At 41.8% G+C, this 27,198-nt stretch overlaps 1 protein-coding gene across 3 annotated transcripts in view; it reads left to right on the forward strand.

The window, feature by feature from the left end:
* STXBP5L (syntaxin binding protein 5L) overlaps positions 1 to 27,198 on the forward strand; it is a 433,225-nt gene that overhangs the window by 267,930 nt on the left and 138,097 nt on the right. For all 3 annotated transcript variants that reach the window (XM_077807341.1, XM_077807339.1, XM_077807340.1), the window contains exons 7-11: positions 11,234 to 11,317; positions 19,113 to 19,236; positions 19,832 to 19,910; positions 23,653 to 23,807; positions 26,076 to 26,148. In XM_077807341.1, the coding sequence (XP_077663467.1) occupies positions 11,234 to 11,317; positions 19,113 to 19,236; positions 19,832 to 19,910; positions 23,653 to 23,807; positions 26,076 to 26,148 (515 nt within the window). The remainder of the gene's footprint in view (positions 1 to 11,233; positions 11,318 to 19,112; positions 19,237 to 19,831; positions 19,911 to 23,652; positions 23,808 to 26,075; positions 26,149 to 27,198) is intronic.

Below are 27,198 nucleotides of genomic sequence, written 5' to 3' on the forward strand. Positions count from 1 at the left end.
CACTGGCTGTGGGATAGCTTTACTGTGAGGTCTTTTAACATGATATGTACATTCAGTCACCCCTTTTACCACTTCAAAAGGTCCCTCCCGTGAGTTCTGTATTTGTATTTTCTCCCAGGGATAAGCACCAGCTCCAAGTCACCTACTTCAAAAGAATGTTTACAGGTATCAGAGTAGCAGCCGTGTTAGTCTATATTCATAAAAAGAAAAGGAGTACTTGTGGCACCTTAGAGACTTAAGAAATTTATTAGAGCATAAGCTTTCGTGACTGAATGCATCTGATGAAGTGAGGTGTAGCTCACGAAAGCTTATGCTCAAATAAATTGGTTAGTCTCTAAGGTGTCACAAGTACTCCTTTTCTTTTTACGGATACAGACTAACACAGCTGCTACTCTGAAAACTGGCTCTTTTGTTCACATACATTCCTAACATTGATTTCAGTGTTCCATTGAACCTCTCCACCACACCATTTGTCTCTGGGTGATATGGGGCAGCCTTTAGTTGTTTCACTCCATGCAACTTGAATAGATGGGACACAAAATTTGACTTACAATCTGATAAAATCTCTTTAGGGAAACCCACTCTGTTAAAAATAGTGAAAAGGGCTTTCACCACAGAATTGGCCTCTATGTTAGTTAGAGCGACTGCTTTGGGGTATCTGGTGGCAAAATCCACCATCACCAAGATATGTTTTTTCTGCCTTTGGGTAGGACATAGCATAGGACCCACAATTTCCATTGCTACCCTATAAAATGCCTTGTGTATCTCAGGCAAGGAATGTACAGAGACTTCTTGGGTTCTGCAGGTCTCTCTCTTTTGACATAATTTACAAGACCCACAATAGTCTTCCACATCATTCTGTGTCCCTGGCCAATAAAAAATTATTCTTTAACCTATCATAGGTTCTTCATGCCCTGAAATGACCAGCAAAAGCATAATCATGTGCTAGCAACATTAACTCCCCATCGTGCTGGACACGCACAACCTGTTCTTGTAAGATTTCTCAGGGCTTTTATCTTTCCCCATGGATGCTTCCCTGTACAATCCCCCTTCCTCTTCAGAAAAATCTTTCCCTGTTTCCCCTCACTGGGGCCCCCTTGAGGATGTAACCACAGATGCTTTCTCATCTTCAAAGCCCCGGCTATAGACAACCTGAACTGCCTCTCCAAGTTACAGGGAATAACTCCTCCTCCTTTAGCTCTGTATGCTTGCTACTTGCCTGTGCTATGCAGGAGCTTACCTTGGCTCCTCCCACACCTGAAAGCACATTGATTTCTCCTGCTGAGCTGGGGCTGTCCCTTTCCCCCACATCTTTGTTGTCTGCACAATTTTCTGCTGAGATCACAAACCAATATTCCTTTTTGCTGCAAGTTACTATATTAACCAATTTAAACATAGATAAGAAGCGCTGTTGGAATACTATACAGCAGCCCAACTTCCAGTGTTCCTTCCAGAATGTTCCTGTCCATGGGTAATTCAGCCAAAGGTACAGTAAATTTGTATCGTCCCAATGCCAGGAGTTCCGCATTCTCCCCAGGGAGGGAGCATGTCTGACTATGTTTTCCCTGACCAAAGAAATCTGTGCACCAGTGTCTCTCCACCCAATGCATTCTTTGTCATTCACCTTGGCAGCTTTAACAAATACCATGTCCACCTCCTGTGGGTCAGACCTCACAAATTTAATCAGGAAACCTGTAGATACCTGGGCTCGACGGAGTATGGGCTTAGCTTCTTTGAGTTTAGGGCAATTATTCCTCAGGTGTTCAGTGCAATCGCACATGAAACACCATGGACTGTTCTCCTGTACTGGGGGTCTGCGAGCGAGATTCCCAAGGGAGGATCTATTCTGGGGTGAAGAGTGCCTAAGCTCCCAACTGCCCTGCTTCTCCACAGCGCCAAAATGTGGCCTATCTTAAAACTGGGCTTCTACCCTTCCCTCTGTGGCTTGCTTACTGGTCACTGGTTTGTATGTAGGAATCAGTCAGATCTACTGCTTTTTGGACAGAGTCCATGAATTTATCCCAAACAGCATGTCTGACATCTTCAGAATATATGCTCAGGAGCTGCTTCTGTGCAAAGAGATCAAACAACTATCAAAGAATCAAATAACTCTCTGCCCCCTTCCCTTTGACTCATTTTTTTATCAAATCAGACAATTTATACTGATATGTTCTATGACTCATCTGGTCATACATTATGAGGGCTCTAAATTTCAATCTATACACTTCAGGAGTAATTTGAAACCTTTGCAATACAGCCTTTTCAAACTCCTATTTCAAAGCCTGGTCAATTGGCATTTCATTAAATACATTAAATACTTTACCCAAGAGCTTACTAATTAGAGTTGGGATTTTCTTGTCCTCTGGAACTTCATATACCTCACATAATCTCTTAAAAGGGGTAAAGTATTCTTCAGTACCATCTGTTTCTTTGTATGTAGAGCACAGCTTTTCCCAGCTGAGCATTCCTTGGATAGAGGGTGTACCTAGGGACTGTGGGATCTGCTCCTCCCTGTCCATTATGCTCTGGGCAAACAGCCTTTCCATCTCATTTTCTTGGGTATCCTTCGCTTTCAGCTCCATAGATGATTGGTGTGTAGCTGCTTCCTTCTCCTCTTGGGTATCCTTCGCCTCTCAGCTTCCAGGGCCCACCAGTGTGCTGCTTCTTGTTCTTTAGCTCTCTAGGCAGCTTCCCATTTTTGGTGTTCACGCTCTTCGTCTTTCTCCTTAGCTAACTATTTTTGGTGTTTATGCTCCTCTTTTATTCTGTCATTCTCCACCTAGACATCTCAAACTTTGTGGTTGCTTCACTGACACTAATGTTTATACTTTATTCTTCTATTTTCTTTACTTGAAACAAACAAAATATAATGACTTCTCTTTAACCTGTTCTCAACCTTCTGATTTGTGAATCACTTAAAGCCAGTTTATCAGTGGTGAAAGTGTGAACCTCAGTTAAACAACAAACTGTGCGTAAATCCTGCCAACTATGCTAAGGTGATGTTTTGGGGTTCACCCAGGCCAGTAAAGGATTCAGTCAACATCTGCCTTGTAACCCGAGGTATCTTGTGGCTATGCAGCATTAGTTCAGAGCTCTGACCCCCAACAACCTGCCAGTGGCCCACAAGCCTCACCATGGCTATGTCCAACTTGGATCCTCCTCAGAGGCCGACATTAGTAGCCTTCCAGCTTTAAATCTGCCCCAAAATCATCCTCATGCAAGGTCCTGTCTCTCTCATTGGACCCTCACAGAAAAAGCATTAGGCTTGCTGCCTCTACAGAGACAGTAACTTTCTCACCTGTCAACTAAATAGAAGCACACACTTTACTGAACTTATCCAGAACTCATGATTTATAATGAAAGCAAAACAAGTTTATTAACAAAAGAGCATGGATTAAGTTACACCAGGTAAAAGACATTAGAGATCCTTACAAATAGTTAAAAGTGAAAACAGGCATCTAAAGATCTAAAACTTAATTTAGTAAAATACAGTTTTTGTTCAAAATGGTTTTTCTCTCATCCACAGTCTTCTTTCCATCTTTTTATTGGCCAGGACCCATCACAGAGATCAAACTGCTTGGGTTCTTAGTCTCCTTAAAAAGAAGCTTAACTTAGGATTCGCTTCCCTCTTGTTATAGTTCACTGAACCTTTGAAATGTATTCTTTGATGGGTACTCCCAGATAAAGTTAATTAGTTCATGCTGAGCAAAGGAGCCATGAGGTGTGGAAGATAAGGCTTCTGGTTTGTCTGCTGGTTCCTCTCCACTGATGGTAGCTACTATGCAAATTATTTCTTCCTGCTGCAATCTCTGACACAAATGATTTGGGCCACGCGTGGTTTGAGGTGCCAACTGCTTTCCTTTCTCTGGAAAAAAACCTGTTAATCAACTCCCCTGACATGCCTGATTTAAACTCCTTTTAGGCTGTGTCTACATTACAGACGTTACAGCGGCACAGCTGTATCACTGCAGCTGCGCTGCTGTACGGTCTCCTGTGTAGCCACTCTGATCCGATGGAAGAGAGCTCTCCTGTCAGGATAATTAAACCATCTCCAAAGAGCTGTGGCAGCTATGTTGTCAGGAGAGCATCTCCGACCAGCATAGCGCTGTCCACACCAGCGCTTTTGTCGGTGAAACTTATGACAGTCAGGAGGGTGATTTTTTCACTGACTGACAAAAGTGCTAGTGTAGAAATAGCCTAGGTCACAAACTTTTTAAAGTATAATATGAGTGAGTACCCATAATTCCACATACAGCATTGTTACATATATTTTACAATGATACTATTGACCAGTGTGGTGTTAGTTTTCAAATATCACTTCATAAGGCATACTTTGTACACAAATCATTGCACTAGTGTGTCAGGTGTGAATACAAGGGTGCCTAGGGACACAGAAGGTAACAGGGTTGTCTTGCCAGCAAGCTTTCAGAGAACAGTATTGGAGTGTCTTCAGTGATAACAAAGCACCAGGTTACCTGAGTGAAAAGACACTGAGCCGAGAATCCAACAAGTTGGCTAGGCATGGCTGCAGATGTTAATGACTAGTTACTTTCCTCTCTCTTACCTGTCAAGAAAGGAAAGCACCTGCAAAAAGAGAAGTGGGAATGCCCCAACCTAATAAGCCCTGGTGGTTCATACTGATTGACTTGAAAGGCCCACTACCAAAAACACCAACTGGAAATCAGTATTTGCTGGCAGTCTAGGACACTTACCCAAAGTATGTGGGGGAGAAGTCCCTGAAGGATAAAAGGACTGATAAACTTACGGCTGCATTGATGAAATATGTAGTGTTGCAGTTTGGCCAACCAAGCGGCATCTGCAATGATCAGGGGAAAGAATCTGAATCACAGTTATTATACAAGGTTTGCCAGCTAGCAACTCCAGGTAACTAAGGTGAGGACCAGTGTAGCCCACTCTGCGATTAATGGGGGAGTAGAGAGAGTAAACTGCACCATTGGTTCTATGCTTAGAGTATTAGTTAGTGAAGACCAACGAGACCGGGTTTCTACAACAACTTTTGTTATCTTTGCACAAAACACCAGCCAGCATTCAACTATCTATTACTTCCCTTATGAGATTGTTTATGGACTCCACAAATCCATGCTTCCCTGGGACTTCATGTTCTGGCAACAAGAACTGATAAGGCCCCCTGCACCTTCACAGGTGAGAACATAAGTGCTGTCTCCAGGGCTGGAGCACCCACGGAAAGAAATCAGCGGGTGCTTAGCACCCACTAGCAGCCAGCTCCCCCTTTCCCCTCCAGTGCCTCCCGCCCGCCAGCAGCCCTGCTGATCAACTCCTCCCCCTCCCTCCCAGTGCCTCCTGCCCACTGCAGTCAGCTGTTTCACAGCATGCAGGACGCTGTGGGGTGGTGGGAGGAGCAAGGGTGCGGTGTGCTCGGAGGATGGGGCGGGAGAGGTGGGGAAAAGGTTTCGGGGTGCGGTGCGGGCAGGAAGAGACGGAGTAGGGACTTGCCAGAAGGGGTCAGGTGGGGGCAGGGCCGTGGGTGGAGCAGGGGGTTGAGCACCCCCGGGGCCCGGAGGAAGCCGACACCTGTGGGTGAGAGAGACAGCGAAGACTTATATCGGTGGCCTGAGAACAGCGTTTCTAAAGGTAGAGGAACAGATGTGCCAGAAATGAGCATGGCAGGCCTAAGATACCAGAAAAGGAGCATTATGTGGCCATCCAGGAAGGAGGGAAGGTGTAGCTATGCAACAGGAAAAAGCAGCCTTGAAAAAATCCTATAGTCCTTTTTGGGGGGGACCTTACACAGCAATTTAAAAATTAAACACCTTATTTTTGCTGATACTAAAAGCAAGAGCTTGCTCCTTTATAGTGCATCGAGAACTGGTGCACGGATTCATTGAAGGGGTGTGTGTGGGGGGGTGCAAACACTGAGGATGTTCAACAACCATCCCAGAGGAATGCAGAGGAGGATTTGGAGGTACCTCCGCATGTTTCTGTGTCTTGTAATGGGAGACCAGTTGTGAAGGCGGAATTGCCAAGATATCCTCAGAATCGCAACAGACTGCAGTTCTCAGACAGTCTGTCCACAACAGATAGGTATAACCTGAGGACATGAACTCTGCATTCACTAATCAGCTAAATCAAATTATGAGTGATGTCTCCATGAATATAGGAATTGAGTGGGCAGATCAACATGGAACCTGTGGGGATGGCAGACTGCCTGGAATCATAGGAGTTTCTGTTTTAAATTCGTATTCCATTAGAGGGGGAAAAATTTTAATGATCAGTGTAGACAATATCGCCACCAATGGATGGTGATGTATCTTTATGGTGGTATTAAGTTGTTGTCTTGCATGTGATTGTGTAATTGCATGTGTTCTGAGGGATTTAGCAGAAAACTCAGCCGTACCTGTGCATGCAGGAGTTGGTACTTACAGTGTGTCGATAAATCCCTGTGATTCTATAAGTGAGTATTATACAATGTAGACATTTGTACCAAAGTTATGCCATAATTCAAAAAGAATAATAGACTGTGACTTTGTCTTCTCCATTTGACTTACCAAAAAATCAGTAGTTTCCTTAAATAAAGTTGCTTTTATGCTATTTCATAGCAATTTCATATGTGGTATGGTGTGGAAAGTGGAGAGGACTAGAAGGGGTTGCAGAGCTTGGAGAAAGGAGAAACTGAACGTAACCAGAATGAACACACTATATTTGTTCTCATAGGCAAAGCACATAACCAACTTCAAAAGAAATTGGATTTTTACAGGGAGATTTTTAAAAGACATAGATGGCAGCGAGGTGCCCAACTCCCACTGAAAGTCGAAGTTTAGTTAAAAACTAAACTGAGATCATTTAAATAAAAAGTAATAAGGCCTGTAATAATGTGTAATTTAGACCCAGGCTTAAATGGGTTTAAATTATATTAATGTGATTATACTGAAAGAAGTAATGAAGTAGATGAACTATTGACAAAAATATGTTATTTACTCCTAAAAACCCATGTTGCATGCATTTGGGATAAAGGTGGATTGAGGGTCTTGTGGGGTCTAAGTGTGCATTTCTGATTTGGGTGTTGGGTTGTTGGGATATGGATGGCCAGTTGACGCTGTTACTATGGGATAGTCCATTAATTAAGCAAAGCATATGGTATTTTTTAGATTTTATATTGAACTTTGTATTTTTAATAATGTGAAGTGCCTAGAGTCTAAAATAGGTGATGGAAAAATCTAAATAAATGCTGTACTAGAGGACTGGAAGATAGTCAGTTGTACACCCAGCATTTAAAAAAATGAAATATATTATTATTCTGGGAATTATAAACCGGGATGACCCTTTCCTTAGTACTGGGAAAAATAGTGGTGAAAATAATTAAAATGTAGGATCTCCTACACTAAATGAGTATAATGTGATATTGGTGAACTGTCATGATTTCTGTAGGAATAAATTATCTAACCAGACAGAATTATTTGAAAAAATTATCCAAATGATGTGATGATTGATTGATTCATTTATTTTAGACTTTCAAAAGGCTTTTGAAAACCTTCCTTCATGCAAGAAAAAGAAGCTTCATAACCACAGGGTAAAGTCCAGTGCTTAATCTGTGCCAGGGCTTGCCATGGCTGACCCCTTGCACCTCTAGGCTTGGCAATTCATAGCCCTGGCACCTCTGGGCTTGCTGCATCAGTTATGAATGTAAAAAAATTGTGCCCCGGCACCTCTTTCATTACAAATTAAGCACTGGTAAAGTCCTATAATCAATTAAAAAGTTGTGTGGTTCAACACTGGAAGGGGCGGGGGAAAGGGCGGACCACGGCCACTGGGAACTGCGAGCGGCCGGACCTACAGACGCTCAGGTAAACAAAGTGTCTTGCGGCTCGCCAGGGGCTTACCCCGAACAAGCCGTGAACCAAGTTTGGGAACCCCTGGACTAGATGATCATAATGATCATAGAATCATAGAATCATAGAATATCAGGGTTGGAAGGGACCCCTGAAGGTCATCTAGTCCAACCCCCTGCTCGAAGCAGGACCAATTCCCAGTTAAATCATCCCAGCCAGGGCTTTGTCAAGCCTGACCTTAAAAACCTCTAAGGAAGGAGATTCTACCATCTCCCTAGGTAACGCATTCCAGTCTTTCACCACCCTCTTAGTGAAAAAGTTTTTCCTAATATCCAATCTAAACCTCCCCCACTGCAACTTGAGACCATTACTCCTCGTTCTGTCATCTGCTACCATTGAGAACAGTCTAGAGCCATCCTCTTTGGAACCCCCTTTCAGGTAGTTGAAAGCAGCTATCAAATCCCCCCTCATTCTTCTCTTCTGCAGGCTAAACAATCCCAGCTCCCTCAGCCTCTCCTCATAAGTCATGTGTTCTAGACCCCTAATCATTTTTGTTGCCCTTCGCTGGACTCTCTCCAGTTTATCCACATCCTTCTTGTAGTGTGGGGCCCAAAACTGGACACAGTACTCCAGATGAGGCCTCACCAATGTCGAATAGAGGGGAACGATCACGTCCCTCGATCTGCTCGCTATGCCCCTACTTATACATCCCAAAATGCCATTGGCCTTCTTGGCAACAAGGGCACACTGCTGACTCATATCCAGCTTCTCGTCCACTGTCACCCCTAGGTCCTTTTCTGCAGAACTGCTGCCTAGCCATTCGGTCCCTAGTCTGTAGCGGTGCATTGGATTCTTCCATCCTAAGTGCAGGACCCTGCACTTATCCTTATTGAACCTCATCAGATTTCTTTTGGCCCAATCCTCCAATTTGTCTAGGTCCTTCTGTATCCTATCCCTCCCCTCCAGCGTATCTACCACTCCTCCCAGTTTAGTATCATCCGCAAATTTGCTGAGAGTGCAATCCACACCATCCTCCAGATCATTTATGAAGATATTGAACAAAACCGGCCCCAGGACCGACCCTTGGGGCACTCCACTTGATACCGGCTGCCAACTAGACATGGAGCCATTGATCACTACCCGTTGAGCCCGACAATCTAGCCAGCTTTCTACCCACCTTATAGTGCATTCATCCAGCCCATACTTCCTTAACTTGCTGACAAGAATACTGTGGGAGACCGTGTCAAAAGCTTTGCTAAAGTCAAGAAACAATACATCCACTGCTTTCCCTTCATCCACAGAACCAGTAATCTCATGATAAAAGGCGATTAGATTAGTCAGGCATGACCTTCCCTTGGTGAATCCATGCTGGCTGTTCCTGATCACTTTCCTCTCATGCAAGTGCATCAGGATTGATTCTTTGAGGACCTGCTCCATGATTTTTCCAGGGACTGAGGTGAGGCTGACTGGCCTGTAGTTCCCAGGATCCTCCTTCTTCCCTTTTTTAAAGATTGGCACTACATTAGCCTTTTTCCAGTCATCCGGGACTTCCCCGGTTCGCCACGAGTTTTCAAAGGTAATGGCCAATGGCTCTGCAATCACAACCGCCAATTCCTTCAGCACTCTTGGATGCGACTCGTCTGGCCCCATGGACTTGTGCACGTCCAGCTTTTCTAAATAGTCCCTAACCACCTCTATCTCCACAGACGGCTGGCCATCTCTTCCCCATTTTGTGATGCCCAGCGCAGCAGTCTGGGAGCTGACCTTCTGGCCTTACAATCTATGATAATTATTAGAAAACTAGGAAATTCAGAGTCATGTTACAAGTAACTTAAACAAATATTATCTTGTAAAACAAATAAATAAACATTAAAAATGACAAATTACATTCCAAAACATACAAACATTTCAAAGTATGGAAGTTCACAGGGTACCCAAAGTACTGTAACTCTGCTGTGTAAAGATGCCAGCCTCTCCACCTTCTCTTCTTCATGGATGAAGTGCATCACAGAACATTGGTTTCAAAATTGCGTTCATAAATATGTCATCAAACTAATCTTTTTCTCTTTTCTTGTTGTTGCTGTAATTTCTTGAACTGGACATAGGAGGATTTCTATGTAGACATGCTACCATATTATATAGTGACACTTAGGTTATTGGCTGCCCCATGGAATAATAGAGTAAATTGTATGTGGTGCAGAGGTACCTTCATCACTTTATAGGTTATGTCCTAAGTAGGGCTTTCAAGGAAGGAAAGGAAAAAAATTAATCATGATTAATTGCACCGTTGATAAAAGAGCACCATTTATTTAAATATTTGTGGATGTTTTCTACATTTTCAAATATATTGATTTCAATTACAACACAGAATACAAAGTGTACAGTGCTCACTTTATATTTATTTTTATATCAAATATATCAATTTTATTTATATAAAATATTTGCACTGTAAAAAACAAAAGAAATAATATTTTTCAATTCACCTAATACAAGTACTGTAGTGCAATCTTTATCATGAAAGTTGAACTTACAAATGTAGAATTATGTACAAAAAAACTGTATTCAAAAATAAAACAGTGTAAAACTTTAGAGCCTTCAAGTCCATTCAGTCCTACTTCTTGTTCAGCCAATTGCTCAGACAAACAAGTTTGTAAACAAGAAGCGGGCAGCATTATCTCCTAAAGACAAAGATGCGCTAAAGATTCATATGTCTCTTGACATAGGTCCAGAGACGCATGTCCTCTGGAATGGTGATGAAGGAGCATATTAATGCTTAGCATATCTGGCACCTAAATACCTTGCAATGCTGGCTACAAAAGTGCCATGTGAATGCCTGTTCTCACTTTCTGGTGAGATAAATAAGAAATAAATAAGAAATAAGAAGCGGGCAGCATCATCTCCCGTAAATGTAAACAAACTTGTTTGTCTGAGCAATTGGCTGAACAAGAAGTAGGACTGAATGTTCCTGAACTAGTGGCCAGGCAAACTTTGTCAAGCTCATCAACATCCAGGTGAACTTCCCAAGGATGATCAGAATCCTCAGAGAACCTTACAAAGGTCATCACAAACCAACATATCACTCTGGTTTTCCTACTGTGGTGTGTATTGACCATTAAAATGTGACCATTGTGTTCAGAAATGTCCCTTTGTACACCACATCTCTGTCAAATTAGTCTAATAAACATAATTTTAACTGTTTCTTACTGTCCATGCTCAAGTTTTGTTCTCTCACTAAAAGAAGAATTTTCTGTCCGGGGAATAATTGTTTCTATTGTTTCCACCAAAACTGAAATTATTCTCTATCTGTAGGTGAAAGAGGGCTAGAAACTTAATTTTAGAAAAAAAATACAAAATTATAGACTGCATAAATATTTTAAAATGTATTTTAGAGTTGAGAAGATAATCATGTTTCTTTTTCTTCCCAGCTATTAATAGGCTATGAAAATGGGACAGTAGTACTCTGGGACTTGCGATCAAAAAGAGCAGACTTAAGAGTTTATTACGATGAGGTAAGTAGTTCCCACTCATTCAGAGTAAAGGACAATTCAGTAGTCTTTTAAGAAGCAGAAGATATATCTGAAAGGCATTGTTAGTTTTGGAAATGCAATATACTATAGTACTTAAAGCCATGCCACCTTGGCAGTAGGTGTCAAAACCTGGGATCTCCAAGTCTGAATGCATGTGCTGTTACTGCTTGAGCTAAAAGACCCAGCTCTCTAGCCAGTGCTGGAGCAGACTCATCATCCTCTGTGTGGTCTACTTACCACTAGAGGGGGACAGAGCACCACACCGAGCATGCATGTGTACAACAAGAGCTGTATGAATAACTGATTTTTTGGTTTCACTGGAAATTCCGAAAAAATTTAAAAAATAGTTTTGGATCAAAAATTTTTAAAAATACAATGGAAGGAAATTTCTAAACAAAAGAATCTCAAACTGAAAAATTGAAACATTTCATTTTGACTTTTTTGGAATTTCTTTTGCTTTTTTTAAAACATGAACAATTTAGCGTAACTGATGAGAATTTTTTGGTTTTGTCACATCTACATTTTGCCTAAGAAAAGTTTCAGCTCTAGTTACAACTGTATTTAGGAAATACACTGCATTGTTATCATTACTGGATAGTTCTACTTCATAAGTTAATATCAAAGGCAAGTTATTAAATAGGTTTTATATATTACACAAAGACCCAGAGGCTGAGTAGCAGTTGGTTTTAGTATGTAATATTCTTACGTATCTCTTTCAATTTGTAACTAAGTTGGAAAATCAGATGAAGATTCAGTTCTTGTGTTCCACAGAATTCTTTTTTATTTGGAGAATGTTTCATATGTACATGGCATTCAGCAAAACACAAACAGACTGGATAACCCAACTCAGAGAAATACAAATATAGCTCATGGGTAACAGAAAGAGATAAAAGGAGATTTCTGGGAGGATATTCATGCAGGAACTGTTTTTTCACCCCTCCTCCCTATTTTTTTTAAATGTATGAAGAATACCTAAATAGTTGGGGGGAGGGTTCCCAACTTTAAAAATTGTCTGGGCAGGAGTCTCATCCCTGGGTCTTGTATTCCTCAGTGTGAGGTGGACAGAAATCCCACAAGATCTAAGATTCTTGTTCCCTGAAGGCAGTGGTATTGGATCAGCTTGTGAGCCATTTCCCTGTTAGCACATAGGTAATAGTTCAGTGTCTTCTGGATCGTTAGGCAGAGATGGACGAGGAATCTGCACGCCCTTCTGATGGGCAGAAGAATTGAGTGCAAATCAACATTTCCATTTGCAGATGAGCACTCTGTATCAATTCAGCTCAATTCGGTGAGACTTTATTGGCATATGTAGCAGATCGAGCACCGCCATGTCGCCTCCTGCTGGTTGCCTTGGGAATTAGCTCTTTTCCAGCCCTCAGAGCACCCCCTGCTGGTTGGTGTCTAGCCTGCCTCAGGCCCCCATGTCCCTCCTGGACCCCGATGCCCTTTACCTTGGGGTTCTGCCCCGCAGCAGTACCCCGGCTCTCTGGGTCTCCCATCCCAGGGGAACCCCCTCCCCCTATGCTCACCTGGCCTCAGTGGCTACTGCCAGTCGTCATCTAGCCCCCTTTCTCTGGGGCAAACTGCAGTCTGTAATGGCCACTCATTATTGGCAAGGGGGTTGGACCAGCTGCCTCTGCCTATCCCTGGGCTGCACCTCTGCGGCCCCAGTACCTCCTAGGGCCTTTAACAAGGCCTCAGCCTGGGGAGTTGCCAGGCCAGAGCTTCCCAGCTATGCCTGCCCTTCCCCAGCACTGCTCTGCTTCAGGTACCTCATGCTCCCAGGCAGCTAGGTCCTTCCCACTCCAAGGCTGGAGTGAACCTCTCTTCAAAGCTAGAGAGAGACTGTTTACCTTATGGCCCGGCAGCTCTTTTATAGGGCCCAGCCTGGCCCTGATTGGCTGCCTCCCAGGCTCTTCTTATTGGCTCTCAGCCCCAGCCCTCTCCAAGGGCTGGCTTTTAAACCTTTCAGGGCCGGAGCAGGATGAGTGCCCCGCTACAGCATAACAAGCCATCCAGGTGTTGCCAAACTGTCAGAAAAAGAACAGACCCTTCAGGTATGAGGTATGTTAGAAAACCAGACTCCTATTGGTGAAAATAGTTGGATCGTTTTTCTGTCGATGCTTTCATAGTTTAGCTCCACAAAGCCAAACTTAGGAATGTAGGAATTGTGTCATCAAATTGACGTGTGGTCCATCTAGTCTGGTTTTTGGCAGTGACCTGTACAAGATGCTTGACAAGAGAATGGTTTCAGAGTAACAGCCGTGTTAGTCTGTATTCGCAAAAAGAAAAGGAGTACTTGTGGCACCTTAGAGACTAACCAATTTATTTGAGCATGAGCTCAAGAGAATGTCATCTCTACAGGTTCCTCCTTTCATAGACATCACTTGCTCCTTTTGGATTTTCTACGTTTCTGGGCTTCTTTAGCTTTTAATTATTTTCTAAGCAAAAATTCTATGCCATAATTCTTTTCACTCCATATTTGGATTGATATGGCATATTCTTACATTATCATATTCAGTTGTATGGTGGTTCTGATTCTTATTTTTCTTCCTTATTCTTTTATTTCTAATGGTTCACACAGTAACTTTCATCTTTTCATTACCATCTTCCTTCCAAACTGCATCCTTTTGTTGTCATTTCATTTTCACACCCTTGCCTCATGGAGTCATCATCTCAGTATTCAAGCAACATACTTGGCTTCTTACTTTATGTGCACTCATTTTCTCTTTCTATTGTCTACCTATTTAATCTTTCCAGTACACATTTGGCTTTCCCTTAACGCATCTTTACACTATGTATTCAACTTGTACGAAGTGTCACAGCTGAAAATGTCATTCCATTCCATTGAATTAGTCATCCATCAGTTATTAGATATTTTAACATGTTTTTTTTATTCTGTAGCCAACGCATTGAGACAAAATGAATTTTACTTAATTTTAAGAATTAAGTTTAACAAAATAGGAAATTAAATTTTGTATATCGCTAAATTGTTGAACATAGGGCAAAATGATTAATATGTGAAATGGGGTGCAAATGTACTTACTACAATGTACTTACTCTTCTGCAGACTAAACAGTCCCAGTTCCCTCAGCCTCTGCTCACAAGTCATGTGTTCCAGTCCCCTAATAATTTTTGTTGCCCTCCACTGGACGCTTTCCAATTTTTCCACATCTTACTTGTAGTGTGGGGCCCAAAACTGGACACAGTACTCCAGATGTGGCCTCACCAATGTCGAATAGAGGGGAATGATCACGTCCCTCGATCTGCTGGCAATGCCCCTACTTATACAGCCCAAAATGCCGTTAGCCTTCTTGGCAACAAGGGCACACTGTTGACTCATATCCAGCTTCTCGTCCACTGTAACCCCTAGGTCCTTTTCTGCAGGACTGCTGCCGAGCCATTTGGTCCCTAGTTTGTAGCAGTGCATGGGATTCTTCCGTCCTAAGTGCAGGACTCTGCACTTGTCCTTGTTGAACCTCATCAGATTTCTTTTGGCTCAATCCTCTAATTTGTCTCGGTCCCTCTGTATCCTATCCCTACCCTCCAGCGTATCTACCGCTCCTCCCAGTTTAGTGTCATCTGCAGACTTGCTGAGGGTGCAGTCCACACGATCCTCCAGATCATTAATGAAGATATTGAACAAAATTGGCCCCAGGACTGACCCTTGGGGCACTCTGCTTGATACCGGCTGCCAACTAGACATGGAGCCATTAATCACTACCCGTTGAGCCCGACAATCTAGCCAGCTTTCTATCCACCTTCTAGTCCATTCATCCAGCATTAGTTCTCTCCCCCCTCCTCCACACACACACACCTACCTACCTCTCCCCAGGTCTAAAGCAGACAGGGAAAGCAGGAGCTCTGATCTGGCTTCCACCTATTCTCCTCACTGTGAAACCAGAGAAGGCAGAGCAAATGGAATGAAGATCAAAGCACCAGCTCTGTGCTAGCCCACTATGCGCAATCTGAATTTGTTACCTAAGAACCTCTTGATCCCTACTGGCAGAGGGCACAGTGTAAGTAAGGGTTACAGGAGTCCCCTGTACATACCAGTCCACCAAAGAACATCATGTAAGGTCTCTAATGAAAGCCTGTTTCACACTCATCATCATCATTCTTGTGAGATGTATGTTCAGAAAATATGTGAAGAGTTATGCATATATACTAAAAATCATGTTCTCTAGCTCTGAGAGTTAGGACTGGTCACCATAAGGTAATCCACATGCTCCTGGCAGGTGGGGGAGAAAGGAGGGAAAGAGACGCTTATCTCACTCTGGCTGGTCATGTGCAAATTAAGTATTGTGTGGTTCAGAATGGACACCCATTTACAGTCTGAGCAAAATACTAATCAATATATTGCTGAGGTTGCAGAGAAAAAACAAAACCAGTAGGGGTTATCCTGGTTAGGAGTAAGACAATGAACTTTTGAAACTGTATCTGGGGTGCAGCTGAATCCCCAGTTATTCCTTTAGTCTTTGAGGACAAGCTGCCAGCAGGCTTGATCTTATGAAAAGGGATCTCGGCCAACCTGGTTGAAAATTCTGGGAAAAGGACTTGGGATAAGCGAACTTGTCAAAGACAGAGGAATGCCTTGGTAGTTAAGTTTAGTTTTAGAAAGAGTGTTGTGATTTTGTTTTATATGTACCATTTGTTTCCAATATGCTCACTCACTATCACTTACCGCTCTGTTCTTTGATAGTAATCTTATTCTTGCTTTCACTATATGTATATCTAAACAGTGGTGAGCTGGAACTGGTTCACACCAGTTCGCTGGAACCGGTTGTTAAATTTAAAGGAGTACTTGTGGCACCTTAGAGACTAACCAATTTATTTGAGCATAAGCTTTCATGAGCTACAGCTCACTTCATCGGATGCATACTGTGGAAAATACAGAAGATGTTTTTATACACACAAAATAACAGAACGCCACTAGCCGTCACCTTCAGCCTCCAACTAAAACCCCTCCCACGTATTATCAAGGATCTACAACCTATCCTGAAGGATGACCCAACACTCTCACAAATCTTGGGAGACAGGCCAGTCCTTGCCTACAGACAGCCCCCCAGCCTGAAGCGAATACTCACCAGCAACTATATACCACACAACAGAACCACTAACCCAGGAACCTATCCTTGCAACAAAGCCCGTTGCCAACTGTGCCCACATATCTATTCAGGGGACACCATCACAGGGCCTAATAACATCAGCCACACTATCAAAGGCTTGTTCACCTGCACATCCACTAATGTGATATATGCCATCATGTGCCAGCAATGCCCCTCTGCCATGTACATTGGTCAAACTGGACAGTCTCTACGTAAAAGAATAAATGGACACAAATCAGATGTCAAGAATTATAACATTCAAAAACCAGTCGGAGAACACTTCAATCTCTCTGGTCACTCGATTTCTGATCTCAAAGTGACTATCCTTCAACAAAAAAACTTCGAAAACAGACTCCAACGAGAGACTGCTGAATTGGAATTAATTTGCAAATTGGATACAGTTAACTTAGGCTTGAATAGAGACTGGGAATTGTTGACTCATTATAAAAAGTAACCTATTTCCCCTTGTTTATTCCCACCCTCCCCCGCACTGTTCCTCAGACGTTCTTGTTAAACCCTGGATTTGTGCTGGAAATGACCCACCTTGATTATCATACACATTGTAAGGAGAGTGATCACTTTAGATAAGCTATTACCAGCAGGAGAGTAGGGTGGGGGGAGAGAAAACCTTTTGTAGTGATAAACACCCATTTTTTCATGGTTTGTGTGTATAAAAACATCTTTTGTATTTTCCACAGTATGCATCCGATGAAGTGAGCTGTAGCTCACGAAAGCTTATGCTCAGATAAATTGGTTAGTCTCTAAGGTGCCACAAGTACTCCTTTTCTTTTTGCGAATACAGACTAACACGGCTGTTACTCTGAAACTTGTTAAATTTAGAAGCCCTTTTAGAACCGGTTCTAAAAGGGCTTCTAAATTTAATAACTGGCCAAAAGTGGCGCCTTAGGCACCGACTCCCTGAGTGCTCTTTGGCTGGAGCATCCACGGGGAGAATTTGGTGGGTGCAGAGCACCCACCGGCAGCTCCCCAACAGCCGCCCGGCCCCAGCTCACCTTCACTCCGCCTCCGCCCCTGAACGCGCCGCCCCGCTCTGCTTCTCTGCCCTCCCTCCCCCCTGTTTCCCATGAATCAGCTGTTCGCACGGGAAGCCTGGGAGGGCTGAGAAGCAAGCAGCGGCTTCGCGCTCAGGCCCAGGGAGGTGGAGGTGAGCTGGGGTGGGGAGTGGTTCCCCTGCGCCCCACCCCCCCCAGGTTACCTGCTGCGGCGCGGGCAGCCCTCCTCGCGCCCCCCTGCCCCAGCTCACCTCTGCTCCACCTCCGCCTCCCTGGGCCTGAGCACGAAGCCGCCGCTTGCTTCTCAGCCCTCCCAGGCTTCCCACGCGAACAGCTGATTCGCGGGAAGCCGGGGTGGGGGGTGGGGGGCGGGGGGCGAAGAAGCAGAGCGGGGCGACGCGTTCAGGGGAGGAGGCGGAGGGGAGGTGAGCTGGGGCCAGGCGGGGGGTGGGGAGCTGCCGGTGGGTGCTCTGCACCCACCAAATTCTCCCCATGGGTGCTCCAGCCCCGGAGCACCTAGGGAGTCAGTGCCTAAGGCACCACTTTTAATGTGATCAGTGGGGGAGTGGCCGCTCCCCCTGTTCCCCCCCTAGCTACGCTACCCCGCCCCTAGGAGCCAGAGGGACCTGCTGGATGCTTCCTGGGAGCTCCCCCAGGTAAGTACTGGAGGGACTCCCCACCTCGCCCCCCGGCAGATCCCTCTGGCTCTTAGGGGCAGGGCGGGGTGGGCACCCACTACAGTGGCCCACGAGACCCTCCTGCCCGGTTCTGGGGGCAGTCAGGGGACAGGGGAGGGGGGTGGATGGGGCAGGGGTCCCGGGAAGGAGGGCATCAAGGAACACGGGGGGTTGGATGGGGCAGGAGTCCCGGGGGTCAGGGGTGGGCCACGACCCCCTCATGGGGTGAGGAGGGAACCAGTTGTTAAGATTTTGGCAGCTCATCACTGTATCTAAATGGTGCGTGTTAAGTGAGTGAGGATCCTAAGATGAATCTTGCAAGCTGGGATGTATTATTCCTTTGAGAATAGAGGATCTGAGAATTCTGGAGTGTTCATTGGATTGGGGCTGAGCACTCCAGAAGGACACTCAGAGGACCCAGAGATTGGTGTGTGCTTATCGCTAACCTGTACAGACAGGGTGAGGCCTGCAGAGGCATGGAAGTCAGTGCTTGTGTTGCCAGAGGCTGATGATTTTAGGGAGCTGATCCACAGGAGGCCCAAACAAGACTTCCGCAGGCTAAGGGCAGGTGGACGAGGTGTCTCACAACCCTATGTACTCCTGGGAATCTGCCCCTTGTAGCAAGTGCCCTGAGCTTGCAGGTGTATCTGGTGTTTTCAGTAAAACTGAATAATTCTGTTCAGATACAATTCTCTGTGCATGTGGAGAATGATATACACTAAGATAAGTTACTACACATTTAAGTTAGCGTGTACAGTTGAAGGTGCTTCTTTTGTCTGATCAGATGAGCAATCTGGGTGAAAGTACTTTAAAGGAGTGCTGATGGTGGTGGATTGCAGACAAATAAGAGACACCCAATTGCTGAGATGCCGTTGGATAAGGATAACCTCAAATCATACATTAAAATGTAGCCGTATTAGTTAATGTGAACCATGTATTCTGTAATGACTTCTGTCTGTTCTCACTACCATTTCTTTAGGCTATTCATTCTGTTGACTGGCATCATGAGGGGAAGCAGTTCATGTGCAGTCACTCTGATGGCAGCTTGACTCTGTGGAACTTGAAAAGTCCGAGCAGACCATTTCAGATAACAATCCCACATGGTAAGAAAGATGCTTTAAAAAAAAACATATTGCAGGGAAGGAATGAAAAAGATGGTTTTATTTACAGATATTTATGATTAGTTCATTTTATCTGGTCCTGTGTCCCTACTTCGTAGCCATTTCTTGTATAGGTTCCTATATTCTTTAATCTGCAGAATATTCTCAAAATCAACTAGCAGCTATGTTACATTTTACGTCAGAGGCCTCAAAAAAGCCTGTCTTAGCACAAAGTATCTGATCTTTGTTTGATGCCCTCTGCCTCTGACCATCTTTGATTTTTTTTGCTTGTGGGAAACAACATTTAAGCTCATATGTGTTTTAAAACAAAATTTAAAAAGACAATAGGAGCTCTGTTTTCATGAAGTTTGTTATCTTGGTAATTTGCTGTGAAGAAAGAAAATATGTTGAGTAAAAGAGCAAAAGGAATCTAATTATTTCAGAAAAATTAATATCCAAACTGCAGTGGAAAATAGGTATTAGAACTCTGCCATCCGCAATGACTTTAAAGTTCAATTATTGTGCTATATATAGAACTTGTCCAGTGTGGTGGCAATTATAAGTTTTAGTAAGATTTATACCTTCTTTCTTTCCACAGGAAAAATTCAAAGAGATGGGAAAAAACCTGAGTCTTGTAAACCAATTCTTAAAGTAGAATACAAGACATGTAAAAGCAGGTATGTTTTTGTCTCCTTAGGAAAAGATTAAGCCATATCTATGTGCTTGGCTACACTCTATGTAAAATGGAACTGCTTATGAATACTTCTCTCTGTAAGGCACTGTTGGACATATAGATGAATGATACAGACTATAATTACATGATCAGATGCTGTTTGGTCTGGATGATGGTCTTATGGTTAGATCACTGGAAAGGACCCAAGAAAACTGGATTGTGTCCAGTCTGCTTACCTTGGCCATAGATTTCCTTCACTGCTGAGGAAGTCATTTAAACCGAGTTTCAAAAGGTGTCTTCAGAATGATATGGTCTGCAGTAAAATATCAGAACGATACGGACTGCTGTTTCTAATTTATGCTGTTTAAAAATTATTAAAATTATGTATTTGTTTTTTAAAATGCAGCTCTTAAAATAATAAGCAAATGAATCACAGAATACATAGCAAATGAAATTAAATGGGACTGCCCTGCTTTTTAAGCATTTTCTATGCATTTTTAGATCTCTGATACACATTTAATCTTCCAGAGGTTGATCCTTCCTACTATATACAGTATTTCAACTCTTTTAGGAAAATAATATTGATTTTATTATTTAGTTTCTTTTATTTAGTATACAACAGCAAAAGCAAAACATTGAATTGACTTTCAATATATTCCTTTGTCATCTTCCCAATTAATAGTCTATGTGCAAATGCACATTACAATTTTAGGCCCTAAATCAGAAAATCACTTAAGCACATGTTTAAACATATACTTAAGTCCCATTTAAATCATTGGGACTCAAGCATATGCTTAAAGTTATTGCATGCTTAAATACATTCCTGAATTGGAGTCTGACTGAGAAGGGGTTTAAAAGGTCTATGTGTCATATTTTCCACTATATTCCTACAAACAATTTTTAAAAAGGAAATGCCCACAGAGAAAACACTTTAAAAAAACCCACACCTCCAGCATATACTAACTCCCAACATTTCCTAAAATTGCATTATAATGCAGAACTTCAACTCTGACCTTAGACTTACCCATCAGAGAAGAACACAATATTCTGGTATGGAATGTCTAAAAGACATGTGTTGTTGTTGGAGTTAAGGTTTTGTGTTATAGTGTAATCATGGGAATTAGGATGTGTGTGTTGTGTTACTACACATGATAAAAGTGTAAGGGAGTTGTTTATAGAGGGGAGAAATCTGTCTGTGAAAATGGTGAATATGATGTTTGGTGGGGATAAGGAGAAAGAAGAATATTTTAACTGGATAATTCCTACTTTTAAGGGTTTGTGTGGGTGAGGAGAACTCTCTCCTTAGGCAACTTTAATAGATTTTAAATGTAAGTTTTTGTCTTTGTGAGAATTTATGTAAAGGTCCAAGTGTTTTTTCAAATTTTGAAATGCACTTGTTAAGTATATCACATGTAGGACTAGTGGGACATAATATAATTATTAGCATTTCTGTAATGCCTGCCAGATTGTGCTCCAAGTTCCATGCACAGATCTCATGCCTTCTGCATGGAATGTGGTGGAATTAGCCTCATCCACAGCATTGTTGTTGTTGTGATGTGCCTCTTACCCCGCTACCCGCACAGAACCACCATGTGGTCTATCCATAGGACTGGAATCTAAGTGTGGACTGAGCACGCAATGAGCAGCTCCGCGAGTTGAGATAGAAGGACGCACCTCTCCACCACATTATGACAACCAGGCATTTGCTAGATAGGTCAATGATTTTTCATAAGTTTCACAGAAAAAAGTTACATTTGGGAATCAGAAAATACATCTTTCTATTGCTTTATAGTATTTTAAGACTGAAGTGTACAAAGAATTATTTTATTTAAATTTATTTAAAGTTATGTTACAAAGAAGCAGGCAAACATTATCATTATCATATGTACATTATTTCAAAATCTTTGGCTTTATTCCTTATATTCTGAATTATTTTAGCAACCCAGTAATAAATTTTTCATCTATCACCATCTTTTTGGAATCCAAAACTAACAGATACAAGATTCCAGTTATATAAGTTGGAGTTTGAGCTGCTTAGCTTATACCGGTTGTTCCGTTTAATTTGTGTAGAGGCAGAAATGTTATGACAAGTAACATATTACAAAACAAGGTACAATATGACCTAAAAATATTTGTTGATGAATTGAAAAGATCTTTAAAAGGGTTTTGAACTTTGTAAAGACTGTATAGTTTAACAGTAGCAATTGCATCTTTTAATATTTTAATTCAAAAATTTTGCTGGGAGGTTTTCTAGGTATTTAATATTTAGAGTCTTTTACAACATACAAAGCTGCATTTGTTCTTCTTTATAGGAAATTAGGAATTATCACACCAGGAAAGTCCAATTTACTATTTATATATAGGCCTTTCTCTGGTGCTTATCAAGGCTAGTATGCTTTCTCTCTGCCAGACCTGAACAGACCATTGTTTATTTAGTCCACTGTTCTGTCTCCTCATTATACTGGGACGGACCAGTGGTCCATTTAGTCTGATATCCTGTCTCCTTAAGGTATCCAATGGTCTGTTGTATTACAGAAATTAAATCCTTGAATGGCTAAGTGGGTCAATACCAAGTAGGAGTAGAAAGGTGGTATTTCTTCTGTATTCAGCATTTCTGTATAAAATATCTTAGTAATGGGAGACTGAGAACCTTCAGCATTGCAGCTTTCCAGAGTTCAAGTTTCTTTCCCTTTCTTTCCATGAGAGCTTTTCCGTTACGTTTGAATTACTTTGATGTTTTAGGTGTGGACAACCCACCACCACACACAAACAGAACAGACTCACTTTCTCACAGGTCTATATACAGCTATATGAAATCACATACACTCAAGTTTGGGGAAGAGGGTGCAGGAAGACTGGCCCCTCTACTTGGGTAGAATTAACTTTGTGGTATATTGTCTGAAGTGGTTGTGCTAGTGGTGAGGGGTCTGTCTCTGGATGGGAGGAGTATGGACTGCTGGATGTTTTTAGCTTCTTTTGGTTTTGAGATTTTGCATTAGTTATGTCTGTATAGATCAATCTTAACTTACACATACTGTAGTGTTTTTGTGTATTAATTCCCCAGTTTATAGATTTAGATAATATCTCTGACACACCGATGGCTCCTTTCATGAAAAACCTGATCTCTGTCAAAGTGTCCAGTTGGATTAGTTGGTTACTTCCACAAAAATCCTTGTTTTATAGAAGAGGATGTTCAACAAAGCAATGGCTACTATGACCAAGGACAGGATCTTCATGAAAGTGTTCAGACAGCTCAAGAGCCCACATAAAGACTTCCAAACGCAGCTTCAAATATGGAAGTAGATGACATATAACAAGCTATCCATTGTTACCCATTGTTCATAAATGTTCAGTTATACTGAAAAATACTGTTAAGGTTTTTCTTTTAATTAATAAAATAATTATGTATTTTTACACAGCTAAATCTCATTATGTATAACTTTTTAAAGGGTAGTTTTTAGAGGGACCTGAAAATGATGAGATTCAAAATGTGGTATTTTAAGGCCTATTTTTAATTAATGTAAAATATATGTATATGTATAAACCTACTTTTCTCAGTGCTATGGGTCTCTCAAAATATTTCCACACACAAAAATAAACCCTTCAAAATCTGCATCTGTATTAGTGGTACAAATCCACCACCACAATTTCATTTTTTCTCTTTTTAAACACTATGGGATGAAAGGCATGACACAAATGTGAGATTATAGAGATGATCTATTATTGCTTTTTGTTTTTTGACACAGTGAACCATTTATAATCTTTTCTGGTGGACTATCCTATGACAAAGCTTGTCGAAGACCAAGTCTAACCATCATTCATGGAAAAGCTATTACGGTGCTTGAAATGGATCACCCTATAGTTGACTTTTTAACTCTTTGTGAAACACCATATCCAAATGGTGAGTGTATGAAGCTACAATAGTACAGTATTGTCAAAGAAGAGAAATGTTATTCGTTAAAAAATTATATGAAGTGGTCTTATCACAGAATTTAGTGTCCATACAGCATGATAAACAAGTTGGGGATCTCAGTTCCCAAAGGACAGTTCTCCATGTTACAAAAACCAACACCACAATTGACAGCAGCTGGACCCTTTGTTTGCAGTCTCAGCAGAAAGATCAAGAAATGAATGGGCTGAATTCCCCTCTTACCATGGTGTGGTGGGGGGAGGTGGGGAGTGGGGGGAAGGGGAGCTCCAAGTCACAGTTGACGCACACTGATCAGTCAATGTAAGGAAGCTTACATTGCTACTACTCAGAAATAAATTGAGAGCTTAAGTCTCATGGCTTGGTCATTATATAATGCCTGCATCTGTAATTTTCACTCCATGCATCTGAAGAAGTGGTGTTTTACCCACGAAAGCTTATGCCCAAATAAATCTGTTAGTCTTTAAGGTGCCACCAGACTCTTTGTAGTCTCATGGCTGTAATTCTGGTGCTTTTCATGAACGTTAAGTCCTTAAATCAGCAAAGTGTTTAAGCGTGTGCTTAAATCCATCCCTTTTGAGCAAAGCACAAGCTTAATTAAGAATGTGCTGAAGTGTTTTGCTCTGCTGAACAGGGATGGACTGTTAAATTGAGGACTAAATTAACAGAAAAACTAAGAAGGGTGAGGGGTAGGGAAAGCTAAAAACCTATAAGAAATTAAGTCTGGTATCTTCAGCATAAAAGAGGGTGAGCAGAAATGTAGAAGAAACATTTAGCACGTAAATTAATAAAAATAAAACCCTGTTGAATAATTTGAATTAGTATAAAGCAAATATTTATTTCCAATGTCTAGTGAATGGAAGCTTCAATAATTGAATTAATGTACCTGGGCTGCCAATTCACTATGTTAAACTTAGTGGTGCTTCCATATTATGGATTCTTTTACTGATTTACACAGTAGTACATTTTTGTTTTATGTTAGCCTGTATTGTTCATAATCCAGTGTGTCAATATGCTACCACAGGATGTGCATTAATAGTAAACCACAAAGGGAAGAGCATTAGTTGATACATTCCTCAGGTTCATTCAGCCTTGTGCCTTCAACCATCTGAGGAGTTCAACCTTGCACACCATGTGTGAGAGAGAGAGCTACTGCACCTGAATTGATCACAAAATAGTAGATGCCTCCAGCAGTCTCACAACAAAATCATAACAATAATATTGCCACAAAAACCAATTTATGCAATGCATGTTTTAATTATGAAAAATACTTCCCAGTATATAAATAATGCCTTATACTTACTGTGTTAACTTTTTTCTTTCTTTCCTACTTTGTTTCCTTTATTATCTGGAACTCATTTCTGTTAAAAAACCCCAAACTTGGAACATCATAGTTTGGATACCAAGGTGATTGGCAACTTAGATAAAAATTCACTTTTACAAAGGAAAGTGGTGTAAGAGTGGTTGGAAGACCACAGTCTACACTGCAAATGGCAGCTTGATATTTAGGAGGGGAGGAGGCAGTTTAAATCTTTGTCTTCTTTTTCAGCCCATTACACGCTATTCCTCCCCAACTTTGTTTGCAGTACAACTGCATCTCTTTCTTCACCTCCAGAGTGTACCTTCGTTATCTTTGTCTCCTCATTAACTCTCCCCAATTCACATTTTAAAATAATGGATCTAGTGAACTTTTTGCATTTGAGATTACAGCTGTGCACTATTGGGAGTTGGTGGACTGTGCATCTCAAGGAGTTGGTGGAATGTAGCTTTGGACAATCACTGCCCACAGAAAAACTCTAATACCCATTAAACCTTTGCAGTCTATGATCACAAGGTCTATAACAAGGGTACCTCCCTGTGTGTGATGAGTAGATTCAGTGATAGAGTAACATACCCAGCTGCCTTCAGATGTCACCTGCTCCACTCCTTTACTTTTAATTCAACACCATGTTCGCATGCTATAATTATACCATGCTATTTTTGCTATATATGTTTATCAAAAGTTACGTCGCCAAAACTACTTGTCATTGTGGGCCATCTACATCACTGTCTGACTCTAATCAAATGCCATCCTTTCTAATTGGCAAATCTGTCTTTAGTTATTATTCAGACTTCTATCTCAAATCATTTATTTAAAATACAATAATTGTTCAGGAGAGGATTATATAATTTGGCTAACTTGGTTAAAAGGCTTAACAGAAAAGCTCTGCATGTTTTTTGTGCTTGATTCCTCACTTTTAGAATTTCAAGAACCCTATGCTGTAGTTGTACTATTGGAAAAAGATCTCATTGTTGTTGACCTAACACAAAGCAAGTAAGTACAAAGTCTATATGAAACTGTTCCTGCTTCATAAATATATAGCTGATAATGTTGAAAGTCTATTCAAACTTTTCTTTTTTATTTTGCCGGTATAAAAACTTTACATTCACTGGAGGCAATTTTACCCTAGGATAATATAGGCCAGCGGGTTTTCCCATTTTTCTAAGGTAATATCTTATGTCCACACATGGTAGATGCTCCAAAATTATTAATATCTTCAGCACATCTAATTCTAATAATACTCATTCTTTCTCCTCTCCAGTCAACACTGACAGACCTGTTCAACAATATTTCACTAGGCAAGCATATATTCATTTGTCTGATTTTTCTATGTAAGTCAACTCAGTTACAGCAGTGTAAAACCTGGTGGAAGTGAAATCAGAATCAGGCCTTCTTCTTTGGGTTATTGTCCCTATGGGTGCTCTAGGTGAGGATGTGTGTGCACCCATGCACTCTCAATTGAAGATTTTTCTGTTATTTAGTGCCTGTGGGTCTGCACCTACACTGTATGCCTCCATATGCTCCAGTATAAGGGCATATAGGGAGGAGTGGACCCACGTCACTCCAGTTCCTTCTCAACCACCTGCAGTTATCGTTGGAGTTTTGAGGCATCTACTATCTAGCTAACGCAGTTATTCTTCTGCCACATTTTTATGCTTAATTTTCATATGTAGTTTTAGTCTTTTTGCTGTTAATTTACCTTTATAGCACAATTTATGCTTTGAAGGGGGGTCTCCCCCCACTTCTTCCCCCCTTTTTCCTCTCTGGCCTTCTCGACTGGTGGCTTTTCTTGCAGAATATGCCCAAGAACCCAGGATTCAAGCCCTGCCAGATCAGTCACCAGTCACTTCTCAGTGATGGGCACTCCAGTTGCCTCCATTCTCTTAGAAAGACTCACATCCCATTGAAGTGTAAGATCTGCTCTGGCTTAAAGACTGGCAAAAACTAAGGGAAGAAACTTCTCATTGAGTGCTCCCTTAGACCTGTGTGGTCAGTTCTGCCCTCCATCCTGTACATTAGACTCCGCTGCAGAGACTTCATCAG

Source organism: Eretmochelys imbricata, chromosome 1 (genome assembly GCF_965152235.1).
Source record: "Eretmochelys imbricata isolate rEreImb1 chromosome 1, rEreImb1.hap1, whole genome shotgun sequence".
Lineage (NCBI taxonomy): Eukaryota > Metazoa > Chordata > Testudines > Cheloniidae > Eretmochelys > Eretmochelys imbricata.